Below are 14,391 nucleotides of genomic sequence, written 5' to 3' on the forward strand. Positions count from 1 at the left end.
ACAAACAGCTCTCCCTTAGAAAGGCGGCTGTAAAATATGGCATCCCAGTCATGACAATACAAGATAGAATGAAAAACAGAATAGACGACATTTGCCTTAAAGGACGCCCGACAGTACTCCCGCTCGAAGTTGAAGAAGAGCTAGTAAGAAAAATAAAAATACAGCCATTAAGGGATTTGGGTTAACTCGCAGGATGTTAGCTGTTAGGGTCGCACGACTCGTGAAGAAGATGAACATCAAGACACCATTTACTAAAGGTGTTCCTGTGAAAGAATGGCTTGCTGGCTTTCTAAAACGTCACTCAGATCTCAGCATCCGGAGCCCTACAGCCCTATCCACGGTCCGAGCAAGGATACTGAATCCAGTCGTAACGGCGTAGTATTTCCGTTCATTGGACGAGACACTCACCTCTCTGGATCTCAAAGATCAGCCCAAAAAGATTTGAAATATGGACGAGACGAGTGTGCCTCTAACACACAAACTTGCTAAGGTAATAGCAGAGACTGGGGTCAAAAACCTTCCTGGGCGAGTTGGAAACAGCAGGGACAACGTAAGCGTCTTGACCTGTATCAACGCTGCAGGTGAGGAGATACCCCAATGGAAATCGTCAAGGGGAAAACGTACAAAAGTTTGTTCGCGTACAACACCAAAGGCGGAGTTAGGAACACCTACCAAGAACGATCATTGATGGAAGACGCGTTGGGGGAATTATGGTTTAAAGAGCACTTTCTCTGTCATTGTGGCCCTGAGCGACCACCGCTAATCCTCTTAGACTCGCATTCGTCACACGAAACACTTGGCATTATTGTTGCTGCAAGACAAAACAATATATCGCTGTAAACTTAAGAAAGCTAAGAAACATTCCAAAATCTGCCCCGTCTGCAACAAAACAACGGAGTTGACTAATTGCCCAACATCCCTGGTGCTGGAATGTACAGATTGCCTGAAACCATATCACCAAGAATGTCAACCAATTACGACCATAAACCATGTCACCGATGTTCTCAACAGAGAAGACAGATTTGTTTGCCACATGTGCCAGTAATACTAACATAAGTATAGTCAATAGTGTCGGTCAACCACTGCCCACATAACAGTCTATTATTGGTTATATTCTGAATTACAGTCAGAAATGTAGACTTTGAATTGTATTGAGTGAAAGTGGTCGAATATCTCAAATTGATGAAAACGATACGATAACATACTTGTGAAAAGTAAAGTTTAAAGTTCAATCTCTGTATTGTTTCATCTGATTTTGTGTTAACCACGAGTTAGCTAAAGTACTATGTAGTCCACTTCAGACTTGTTTTACGACTTTAAGTAATCTCTCCATGTATAGAGACCATCAAGTAACATAATTTGTATATGAGTTTTTTTGGCTTAAGGTATATAGAGTCCCACCGCTCGATGTTTAACCTCCTGCGAAGAAGAGTTCTTACTTTTGTTTTTGTTTTTTTGGAGTTGCGTTCCCATTTACTAATATATTTATTTACATTCCCTTCATCACGAAACCCCCCATCTCTGCCCCCGCCTGGATTCGATCCCGGGACCTCTCGGTTGTACAACTGGAGGTTGTCTACTATGCTATGCAGTCAAGATACGATTGTAGTTTCAACACTTTCTGAAACATTACTGGTTATATATGTATTTTAAAACTACTCCCAACTCTCTAAAGGGACCCGCAACCTATAATAAGTGACTGAGAAAAAGTTCTAATACACTTAATGAACTCGTCCATGGCAAAAATACATTTTTTTTTTAAATTTCTAAGTGCTGTAACATCGGCGGTATTTGGTGGATTTGAGCATACATGACCTTAAATTAAAGGAGAAGAACCAGTCTTAAAATCAAGCTATAGCTTTACATCTGTTCCCGAAAGTGTGTGGAACTTCCATAAACATTAAGATTTTGTTTAGTCGGACAACTACACGTACAAAAATATTGTACACTACATGTCACAGGGTAAACACACTTCGACTAATGGGCACAGCCTCAGATAAGAAATCTACTTGGAGACTAGTCTATAACCTTTCTTACGCTTATTCGAGAAATTAACAACAACGATTTTCTTGGCTTGCTTTCAATGTACGTCTCCTGTCAATATAACGAGGTTATATCGTCTGATATAACAGATATAGCCATGCTTATGTGGTGTACGAACTTACCGGAAAAGGTGTACGAACTTACACGGTTCTGTACGGACTAGTTACCCGCCTCCAACTTTTATACTTCAGATGATATAAACATACATTTAGTATAAACTGATGAATGAAGCCCGAGAGTAAAAATTAACCCGAACATTAGAGCTTTTCAGAAGTCCTTTGGTTCTTACGGTAAGGTGCATAGAAACGATGTGATTAGCCATCTTGTCCAAAGGTGTACGAACATACACGGACGCACTCTACCGAGTATTTTCATGTGAAAAAAAACCCCCAAAACGAGTATACTTTCTTTTTATTTTGATATGAGCTAAAAACAATTCCATTTTTTTTAAACATAATTTGTGACATATCAGTTATGTATATATTTATTATACGCATTTGACGTATGTCGCAAGGGATCGAGACATGTACGTTATAAAAAAACAAATGTCGATCAATTTATATATATATAATAAATTTAAAACTACTTAATATGTGTATAGTCTATATTCTGTGAGATAGTTACTTAAGGATCAACCTTTTATTTTGTTTTGTTTATGAGATAAACAGTTTGGAGGTCTATTTTTAATTAGCACGATGTAAATTGGGTAAACGCGAAGCGTTAACGAACAATTTACCGACTGCTCCATTGGATTTATTATCTCATAAACTAAACAAAATAAAAGGTTAATCTTTATATTTACAATATTTTCTTTTAACAATAAAACGATTTAAAGAGGCGGATACATGCATTTTACCTTGTGTAATCTGCGTTCAAAATTATTTTGACGTCATGTTAATCCATGCGAAACAGCCATTAGCAAAAGTCGTTGACAGACAGCTAAACACCGCCCACTTTATCCGTGACAACAAATGAAAAAAGTTCCTCCATTTCAATATTTTTATTCACATAAAATATCCATATTTAACTTCATACAATATCTTCATAATTGTATTAGTAGGTAATGGAATAAATAATTTTATATTTGTATGAAATTGAGGTACTGGGGCAAAATACTTTGTAGAAAATACTAATGACCGCGGACGTCCATTTTTTAAAGTGATGCGCCAAAAGGCGGGAAATGGAGAGTGCTACCATGTCGTCGAGCGATAGTGACTAGCCTAGGCCTGGTGGAAGTTGAATGTGCAGTTATTGAAATTGCTGTCTGTAAGCAAACCAGAGATTTGTACAGATGACATGTACACTGTATGATGTGTATAAATCGTTTGTCGACCGAGTGACTGTTGATGTAACATTTGGGAGACGAGAAATTTGACCTACATTTCTAGGAACGATAGCCATCGTTTCTGTGCCGACACTCATCGATGAGAGAGTGGAGCTGGTGGAGCGTTTTTGTATCGACGAACAATCGCGACTGTAGCATCTGACACTTGCTTCATTTGTATGACCGGTCATGAACATGACCTGTCTTGTCTCGAACCCGACATCATTTGGTGTCTCGAACGCACAGTAGTCTAAATGCTAGCGTTTGTTTGTAAACATTGACACGAGTTTGCGGAAAGAAGTCTGCCCATATATAATTAATTGGAGATAGGTACAACTGAATTGAAGATAGTTACAATTAATTGAAGATAGGTACAATTGAATTGAACCTATCACAAAAGAGAACTCTTAACTGATTACCTTTCAAATCTACACTGTATATTCCTCAGTGAGAATCTTGCGGTGGAGTTGTCTTTAGCATAATTTTACCAATCGTCCTTCATTTCCCGCTTTAGCTGCCTCTGCACAAACCACCAAAACATGGCACTTGTCTTGAAGGCGAATCGACGCAAAGATATTGATGTCCATGTCAATCCGGAGACGTTCATAAAACAATCAGCAATTGATAGAATAGACGAGATGATGAGTCATAAAAAGAAATGAAATACGAAGAATGGTGGCGTGTTGCAGTAGAGGAAAAGGGGAAAAGAAATGGTCATGCGGGTTGTCCAAGTTAATGCTTCCAACGACGATTCATTAGTCATCTTCGACGACACACCTCTGATTTCAGTGACCACGTGTCAAGAATGAGAACACAGTTTGAACAAATTCGTTTACTCATAGAACTCAAAGTGTTTGTGAGTTGTTCCCTTTGAACTATCTTGACATTGTCCCTTGAACATCTGAGGCGTTTGCACGGATTATGAGGAAACACCAGTTCAGCACCCCAATGAGACCATTGACAACCCTCAGACAGTTACTGGTGCACCCCAAAGACAAGACTGACATTTTAGACAAAACAGGAGTTGTATATCAAAATCCATGCAAAAATTGTCAGCAGTCATATATAGGTGAAACTTTGAGAAATTTGGTACATGTCTGAAGGAACATGAAAAGGACGTAGAGCAAATGAGTAGCATCAAATTCATCTGATCTACACGTAAAACATCCGCCACCTAGTACAATAAATCGGCATTAAAAACCCACACATAGGCGAATCCATTAAACGCAGCCTGGCGAATTGGGTAAATTTGTCAATTCTGACGAATTTTGACCGAAACTGTTTGAAAATGTGTTACATAATTTGAAATATAACGAAAGGTAAACGCTGGGAACTATTTTCTGCGAATGATTTACGAAGTGTGACGAACGGTTACTGTTATTCACTAGAATGCGTTGGGTCGCGCAAACAATCTTTTCCGTTAGCGATTAGGAACGCAAACATGCAAACCGAATCACAACTTTGCGCATACTTCCGAAGCTTTCCTAAAGGGTATTTCCGCATCCGGCCGTTACCGGACGCTATACCAGACTGGCGAAAACCAGGTGGGGTTATTTGCCTTCTAACTTTCTCCGACTCGACACCACGTCGTATCGCTGTTTGATTTTAACTTTTTTGAAGTTTTGTAAGTGCAAAAGTATACCAAGGGGAAGAGGAAAAAAAGCCAGAGAAACCCGAGGAACCAGAGGTGCAGTCTGATGAGCAGCCTGGTGATCATGAGGAGAAAATACCCAATAGTTCTCCCGGATAAGTTTCAAATTTTTAAAGCTATTTTCCAAATCTTGTATTGTATGTCAGTGTTATGTGTTTTGAGGTATAGGTTCTAGTCTTTTGTGGTCTTTATTTGTCATGGTTAGTTGTCAGAATTTAAGTGTAGGTTCAAGTATTTTGTAGCCCAGTAATGGCAGCTATTTTTGTCACGTTATAAAACTCCTGTTTTTCACAACCTACTAGGTCATGTTTAAGGAAAAGGATTTACAGTAAATTTTTGTCACTGTCTTGGTGTATGCACAGTAAAATTGTTCCCGACTATTTGTTGACAGTTATTGATATTTGTTTTGTACATGTCTATGTTCAGTGCCGGTGATATACAGTCTGAGGTCCCAATGTCCCCAGCCCCCAAGCTTCTGAGAGGTTTGATGGCCTCGAACCTGACTTTGAACATGGGGGAAAAGACTATGACATTGATGAAGACCAAGTACCTCCATCCCAGGCCCATGCGATATCTTCCGATTCACAGTCTTGCGAAGATGAATCACCACTGGGTTCACAGAAAACATCATCAAAGTTACCACAAGGTGACCCGTCACAGAAAAGGTACTATAATTTTTTAAATTTCATTTTTGATTAAGCAGGTATTTCTATTTGGTTAATCGTGACTTGTTTTCACCATGAAACATTGATTACAATATAATTTAACATATCTTGATGTAGTGTAGGTGCTGTAAATATTAAAGGGTCTACATGTGTGTACATGTACTTGATGTTTCTTTTTTTTCTACTTTCAGTCCAGCAACAACGAAGAACAAGAAGTCTGCAGGTCAAAATAGGGAGAGACGAGACTACAAGAAGGCCATTAAGAACGACCCCCAGATAGGGAAGTATCTTGTTGAGTTTTATAAGACGATTACCTCCATTCCTTTGGGATCTCCGGCAGGAGGACCACCATAACAGGGACATTCTAGAAGATATCTCGAAGACAACCGGAGTTTCGGGTAAAATAACTAACACTTTTTTCTATTGATTCCAGTTATAATTAACTGGAAATTAAAATTGCCATAAGTTGTCATGTACATTTATGCATACTTTACACCTTTTATATGAAACTGTGAATCCTCAATGTTGTTTTATGTAAATTTTCAGTTAATAACATAGATGGGTGGTGGAAGGGCATCAGAGAGTTGTTTCCATTCTTCAGGTGTGGAGGGGGCTGTCATAACCTCATCAACATGTAGTCCGTGTCGACAATGGCCAGTAAGATGATGCTGAAGAAACCCTTATAATTATAATATAAAGAACCAGAGCTGGCAGGCTTTCTGATGGCTATGTCTTTACCATCAATGGTAGCAACACAATTAGGAAAGTCCCACTTCTTGAGGAAACCATCAGCCAGTTGTTTCCATTCTTCAGGTGTGGAGGGGGCTGTCATAGCCTCGTCAACATATTCCTCACATATAGCATGACATACTTCTCTGACCACTACAGAGAGCGTATTCTCAGCGACCCGCCAGGAGTACTGCATGTCTGAGTACTTGGCACCAGAAACCAGGTGGCGTTGAGTGGCAGCTACTTTGAGGCCTGGATCCAAGGGGTCCCTATACCAGGTGTGTTGTTTCAAGAGGCGATGACGGACCCTCTCAAATATTTTATCATTCATTTCAGTTAGCATGCAGAGGAATTTCTTGAAATTTCTAGGATCTTCTCTTCTGAGCTCCACCATGAGCTGATCATAGATGCCAAATTGGCGCCCTCTCTCGCGATGCAGCCATGGTCTTCTCCTGATGCGACGTGCTCTGGCTCCTCTTCACCACCTAAATCGGCCTCTGATGAACTGGTGGATGTTAAATTGTTGCTGGAAGACTTCCTGGATGGCCATAGCAGCCACATACTGCAGCCTCAGGCTTTGTATAACTTTCATTTTGACGAAGGAATAAATAATAATCTTGATATTTAGCCTCCTCCTTTTATATATGAAATTCAAGAACTACACAAAACTGTTGAGATACTCAAGAGAAATTTAGATGCGTTATGATTCCCGTGCATTCGTTTGTCGTAGTTATCCTTCGTAATGACTCGTATGCAAGCGTATGCCGTTCGTTTTTGAACGTCAACCAATCGTTACAATTCGCTTTCATTCGTCATGAAATTTCGGATTCAATTAGCTACAATACGTAATTATTCGCTACATTTCTTACAAGTTCGCAAACTATCGCAAAGATTCGTCATGGGATCGTCCTCGATCCCTTGATATGCAAATTAGCTGATCACGACCTCTAACAGCAGTTGACGAACGCTAGTCGGAGACCTTCCGATTGGCTAACGTATTGAAACGAATTTTAACGAATGATAGACGAAACTTTTATTCGCCACACATTTTTCAACATGCTCAAAATTTCCCGACGAACAAGACTAATCGCAACGGACACAAAAACTCACAACCGCATCCAAACGAACACAACAACGATGTATACCAGTTAAATGCTTTAAATAGTACTATCACTTGATGGAATTTAATTGTGTTTCCTTACTATTATTATTTTAAACAGGAGGAAGAGGAAGAAGCAACCCTCGTGTTCTTTTGCGAAGTTTGTATTGGATGTAGTCAAGACCTATTCCGCGTGTTACGGGATTACGACTTGAATGAGCGCTAAATATGCCCGATTTGCAATGAAGATTAATTTCTTATACATGTACATAAGACTTTACACAAAAAATCATAATAAAAAAGGAATCGAAAGATTAAAATTGTGAGAAATTGTCGCTTGATTGTGTTTAATAAAAAAAAAATCGTTTGACAAAATACCATTTATTTACCGAAAGTGGACCAAAACAAAAAAGAAAAGCTAAATATTCCATGTTAATCATATTTACGCATGCAAATTTGAAGCTGTTCGCATCAGTACGACTTTTATAACACCAACATACAGAAATCTACACATAAACACTTACATTACGTGCAAAATCGTTAAATGTGTAAGTAAAGGTGGCGAATCTGCCTGCACATTAGAGCAAAACCACTGGAAGCCTGATGACGTCACATATGCGTGACGTCATTCAGGCGTGTTAACAATAATGTTTATTTATAGGCGTTTTGGTCAACTCTTCTTCTGTACTGGTGCACGTCGGCATTTTTATACATGCTTATTTGGTCGAATTACTAACTGAAACCCTTACTAATGTGACGAATTTGCCTTCACTGACGTTATAAAATAAATTAAAAACTACTGAATATGTATATTATCCATAAAGAGTCTATATTCTGTGAGATAAATGTGTATTGATATTCATAGTACCGACTGTACGTGTCCTCGTAAAACTATTGCAAAGTTGTATGGAACGCCAAATTAACATATAATCAATGAATTGTGCTCATCTCCAAATAATTTAAGATAGCTACAATTAATTGAAGTTAGGTACAATTCAAAGAGGACTCTAAAACTAATTACCTATCAATTCTACACTGTAAAAGTGATAATCTTGCGGTGAAGTTGTCCTTAGCATCATTTTGCAGGATAAGGCCATAGTGCATTTTACAAATGTCCTTCATTTCCAACATTAGTTGCCTCTGCACATGAAGGCGATTCGACGCATGGATATTGATGCGACTGTCCCTGTCAATCCGGAGACGTTCATAAAAGATCCAGCAATTGATAGACCAGACGAGGAGATGACGAGTCAAGAGATGAAATACGAAGAATGGTGGCGTGTTGCAGAAGAGGAAAAACGGTAAAGAAAATGGTCATGCGGGTTATCAAAGTTAATGCTTCCGACGAAGTCATCTTTGACGCCAGACATCTGATTTCAGTGACCACGTGTCAAGAATGAGAACACAGTTTGAACTAATTCGTTTACTCAAAGACAAACTTTCAGTTATTCATCGCTGAGAACTATAACTGCAAATCTGTAGAGGAAATTCGATTAGCGTACTGGAATCAGACATCAGTGACACATCAACCTACAGTGGTTTACACAAGAAAAACTGAAGGAGAAGACATCAAAGTTTGGTTCTGGTCTCAGACGAACGTTCACACAATGCAACTACCGTTGTTACATTTGTAAAAGATGTCGTCGAGACCGTGAAAGATATCGACCCCGATGTCAAGATAATCCACTATTGGACAGACAGCCCAACCAGCCAGCACAGGAATAAAACAATATTGAACATGGTCGCCAACCATGAGGATAGTATCGGTATCTCAGCAAGGTGGAAATGATTTTGAAGCCGGACATGTCAAAGGGACATGCGATGGGTTGGATGGCACTACAAAAAGAATGGCTGATCTGGCAATAAAGCCACGGAGGGCGGTGAATCAGGATGCAAATGATGTTTATGCATTGACAAACTCTGAAATATGTTCAATGACAAACGTTAAATTTCATTTGTCTCAAAGGAAAATTGTGAACAAACGGGCAACGAGTTGAAGAGTTCCAATGCAAAGCCAATAAAGGGCACTCTGAAGGTTATCGCTGTAGTTGGACTCGGCTCTGATGTCGTATGTGTCAGATATATTAGCTGTTATTATATAAATGTCATTTTCCCACACGCTGATTGGTCAAAACACCTCTTATAGGTCTAAATATATTGCGATGTTACCCCGAAACCTACAGAATCCGTGCACGCGAGATGAATATAACAGTCCAAAACCCCGTCTGGCGCCTCACAGGTGAATATTACAATCCAGTAACCTGTGCTGCAATTTTTGACCAATCAGAAGAACGGATTGTCGTTGCCTCACTGGAGAGAAAATGGCAGACTACAGTGTAAACAAACCCGGCACGTCAAGATTTGGAACTGTTTCTGATGACCAACTTAAAACTGTCTTGGTGCAAAAGGATACTAGAAACACTGTTAAAGCTACCGACTCCTGTTTGCGTATTGCGTGAATATTTGTAAGAAAAAGCAATAGACACGGACTTTGTTGACTTGCAGGCGCTCGAACTCCGGAAGTTTCTTCGGAAGTTTTTTGTGGAAATGAATAGGAAAGACGATGAGAAATATCAACGTAGTTATCTCTTTAGTAGTGAAGGCAGAATTTCATTGCAGGTGCCATAATCATGGCGAAATATGCTAAGTATGGATTGGTGCTACACATGGTTAAGTTTATAAAAATGTCATATAATAAAATAGTTATTGACCTATTTTCAGGTGAATACGAGGTTTTATTAACCCTCGAAGGAGATATTTCCCTCGGCCTCCGGAAATATCACCTTCTCGGTTTAATAAATCCACGTATTCACCTGAAAATAGGTCAATTATTGTATATTATTGTGACGAATGTCTTGACTGGAATCTCTGTTTCGTCATTAAGAAAATGTGATGAACTGAATACGAATCCGACCGAACTTACTATGGACGTTGATGCGACCGTCCATACCATTAGGTCATCCGGTGATGGTGTTAGCAACGACAATAACGGCGAGGATCAGACAAACTTTCACATTGATAATTTTGTGGCAGCTCGGTATGACGAAAGTTAGATGTCGGACGGATTCTTGATCACGACCCAGAGGATGATCACTTTGTATCATATTTGTGGCAGGGTTGAAGAGTTAGTGTATAACCTTTCACCAAGCACCATGTGTTGTCTAAGTATTGTCCATGTATATATCATTGTTTGTGTATTCACCTGTAGTAACATGAAAGGTGTATGTGTCAGAGTGGTGGTGATTCCACTTTACCTGTATAGATTCATACAGGTACTCATATACTTATATTAGTAGAACCATCTAATTGGTCAGCTGACATAAGGTAATAATTCAGTTGGTTAAAATATTGAATTAAACATGTTTTTATTGGTCTACATTTTCCTTCCACTTTTGGTCTGTAAGAAAGATATTTCTATGAGTGATTTGACATTTTTAGTCACATCTTGGAGGGCTAATACGGCTCTGCCAATTCTATGTTTTCTATGCATCAAATTCCTGACCCTGGGTCGACTGCAATATTCATGTAACCATTTATGAAGAGTCTAGGAATTCGGCCCAAAGCCAGATTTCAGGAGATAAACAGACAGATATTGATTGATAGATTGATCATCTTATTTGGATGTGCACGAAAATAAATCATATAAATGTAACAACATTCATTGGGAACTAACCCCACTAATGAGTTACATATTTCTTTCATGGAGAGGAAAACTTATACGATACAATGACTCGGAGATTACCGTGGCATATGTTTGAAGAACATAATCTCAGTGACGATTTCTTGCAATCCTTGACGTCCCTTACAATCACTACTTTGTACCGCATCGTGAGCGAAATTGTGTTTACTTTTAGTCATGTTACATTTCTATGGAAACCAAGATGAGATTTTCAACATAACGGGTTGTATATATGTGTATTTTCTGGGTTAGTGCATTTTCTGAGGTAGTCTAGTGATAAGATGTAAATACAGTTGGGTTATTTTATTAGAAATGTGAAGCCAACATAGTCCGATTCATCATGCTTATACCAATTATAGTAGTTTTATTTTTATTTATTTATTACATGTCATAATACAGGGGTTAGTCAAACGAAAATATCGCCCATGGCCACAACCCTCTACTGTACACTGCTACCAAAATACATTACAATTTGCACATCTTGTGCTAAATTGCAAAGCAAAATTGCTAAAAAGACATGTCTCCGGAAAATGTATGTTACTCGATCTCTATTATATATAGAGTGAAAACGGATATGTCGTTGTGTTCATAATCTCATTTTCTAGACATCTAAATGATTTTCAGAACAAATAAGTGATGTAGAAGGTAGCAGTGTACAGTAGATGGTTGTGGCCATGGGTGATATTTTTGTTAAATGGCTAACCCCTGTATAATGATATGTAAAAAATAAAATAAAAAAAACTGTACTAAAATTGGTATAAGCATGATGAAGTGGACTATGTGAGCTTCACATTTGTAAAAAAAATAAAATGTTTTTGGGTAGAGAATAAAACATTTTGGCCATTATCTGAAAGGCATGAAAAGATAGCTTTAAAGGGGATAAAATTTTGACAACAGCACACGACGCACAATTGCAAAAAATCAAGTTTGACAACTTTACTGGGACCCAGATAATTCTGCAACAAAGTAGGTAATCTTTAATTTCAGACAGAACAAAACTAGTTGCAGAGGTCAAATTTGGGGTCAAAAATAGCATTTTTTGGTAATTTTTGATGTGGTAACCATGGTTTTCACACAAGTGACATACATAGAAAAAAGGTTTATACACTTCTCAGTACTGTATATGTAAATATAATGCAGTTTACAAATATATAAACATGTATATATGTGTTGTATAGGGTAAATCCATTGTGTTTACATTTCCTCGACATGTGCCTTGTTTTTCAGTGTTGGGCCATTTCTACTGTACACTGCTTCCTTATACGCATAGAGGAAAAAGTCATATATGAAATATGTTTTTTTTATACTCGGTTAAGCTTTATTTACACTCAGTATATGCGTAGAACCACAAGAAAGAACGAAAAACATGATTTTTGGCACACAAATTTATTCATAGTAGGAATCAATAAGGGAGATCACTCTGCAGTTCTTAGGTACAGTTCCATGCTATATTTGGTACATTTAGTTCCTGTTGAATAATTTCTTCTGCAGTCAGTAACAGGCAACTAGTTAGTCTCGGGTTAATTCACAATGCATTTAGACTATATATCAGTTTATTTTACTAGGGTTATTATGTGGTATCCATGGTTACCAATACAGAAAGTGCACATTTTTGAAATGTTCATGATATATCAATTTCTATTGTATTTACACTTTCTTTTTGATAGATATAGGTAAAAGAAACATTTTGCAAAGTGTGAAAATGTCAATTATATTCAGTTCGGTATTATCAGTGGCAGAAAAGCAGTTATTTGTGGCAAAATTGGCACAGCATACAGTTTCCAGTGATCACTGTCATCAATGGGGAGGGACAGTAAATAGAGATGGCTATGGTGTCATACGTCTGATGTTCCGCAATCGCAGACGGCGTGCCACTGTTCATCGCCTACAGTATTTCATGCATAATGATTGCCGACCTTTATCCTCAATTGTATGTGTCTCATCTTTGTCACAACAAATTGTGCATCAATGTCGACCATTTGTCTTTAGAGCCATGCAACATCAACAGTGATAGGACATTTTGTATGCTTGATAGAGTATGTAGAGGGCACCGATGCTTTGCTAATTGTAGCTTTTGAATATGGTCTGATGGCTTCCTGGGCTCTAATCCAGGAAGCCATCAGCCAAATACAAAGATTCTATACCTTTTAGTTCTTTAGAAGAAGTTGTTTGAAGTTTTTGACATATTTCACCCCTGTGAACTTGAAAACAGGGCAAGGCATAAGTTCACTTGGCACTTAGTGCCAGGTGAGCTAAAAAGTCCATAAACTTATATTTTTCAGGTTTGAAATTCTTATTTGGGTAAAATGAGACTCCGTGACATTATGTGCATGTAAATAGCACAAAAGTATGGTGATTCTATTGTGATGATTTTTTTTTTTTTTTTATGACATCACAGGTATTATGATGTCATCAATGCTGTGGGGGTCATCAGATTCAGCCTCTATGATATCATCAATGCTGTGGGGTCATCAATGTCATTATCTATGATGTCATCAATGCTCAATGATGTCATAATATTACTTGTTCTTAAGAGCGGAGCCCGTAAATATGCCTAATCGAATGATAGAGCGACATGTAATGTAGTAGGAACATTATGTTTTCGAAACAACGAACTTTTCAAAACATATTGGCCATATTTAATACACTGGATGTGTTTATTTTCGCGATTTCTTTCCTTTTGTATCGAAAATAGAAATGATTGGCAGGGTCATCAAAAAGCTTACATGAATGTCACAAGCAAATGGCGTCGAAGATAAAAATAATAATACATATTATTATGAACAGCCATGAGTAGAGTATATACTTTTATTCTTGGATAAACAAGAACCAAATGAGGATACTAATACTATCAATATAGTAGTACCGTATACTACAAACCAGTCAACTTCAAACTAAGATGTGATGCGTCATATTAGTGTAGTGTGAATGTGGATAATTCTAAAACAGAGCACACATAAGTACAAGGATGAATGATTAAGCCCAGCAACAGATTCAAGTATATTATAAAAAAACAAGTACAGGTACATTTTGTATGTATTAAAATGGGTAATGTTACGATTCATTAATATTATACTATACTATTGAAACAAGAACGAGCTTCGCTCTCTCCAGGCCATGCCCGAGTCATATTAGCACATGCCTGAGTCATATTATCAACACACTATAAACAACACTGTGAAGTAAATTAATGATGGGGGG

General features: G+C 38.0%; 1 protein-coding gene across 1 annotated transcript; it reads right to left on the reverse strand.

Moving 5' to 3' along the window:
- Positions 1 to 6,299: 6,299 nt before the first annotated feature.
- LOC110464491 lies at positions 6,300 to 6,806 on the reverse strand. Its single transcript, XM_021519739.1, has one exon. The coding sequence runs from the start codon at positions 6,804 to 6,806 to the stop codon at positions 6,300 to 6,302; it is 507 nt and encodes a 168-aa protein (XP_021375414.1).
- Positions 6,807 to 14,391: the final 7,585 nt, after the last annotated feature.

The sequence above is a fragment of the Mizuhopecten yessoensis genome, unplaced genomic scaffold (genome assembly GCF_002113885.1).
Source record: "Mizuhopecten yessoensis strain PY_sf001 unplaced genomic scaffold, ASM211388v2 scaffold10997, whole genome shotgun sequence".
Lineage (NCBI taxonomy): Eukaryota > Metazoa > Mollusca > Bivalvia > Pectinida > Pectinidae > Mizuhopecten > Mizuhopecten yessoensis.

Excerpts from the sequence above, each read along its gene's own strand:
- LOC110464491 (XM_021519739.1), bottom strand. The coding sequence starts at position 6,806 with ATGGTGGAGCTCAGAAGAGAAGATCCTAGAAATTTCAAGAAATTCCTC.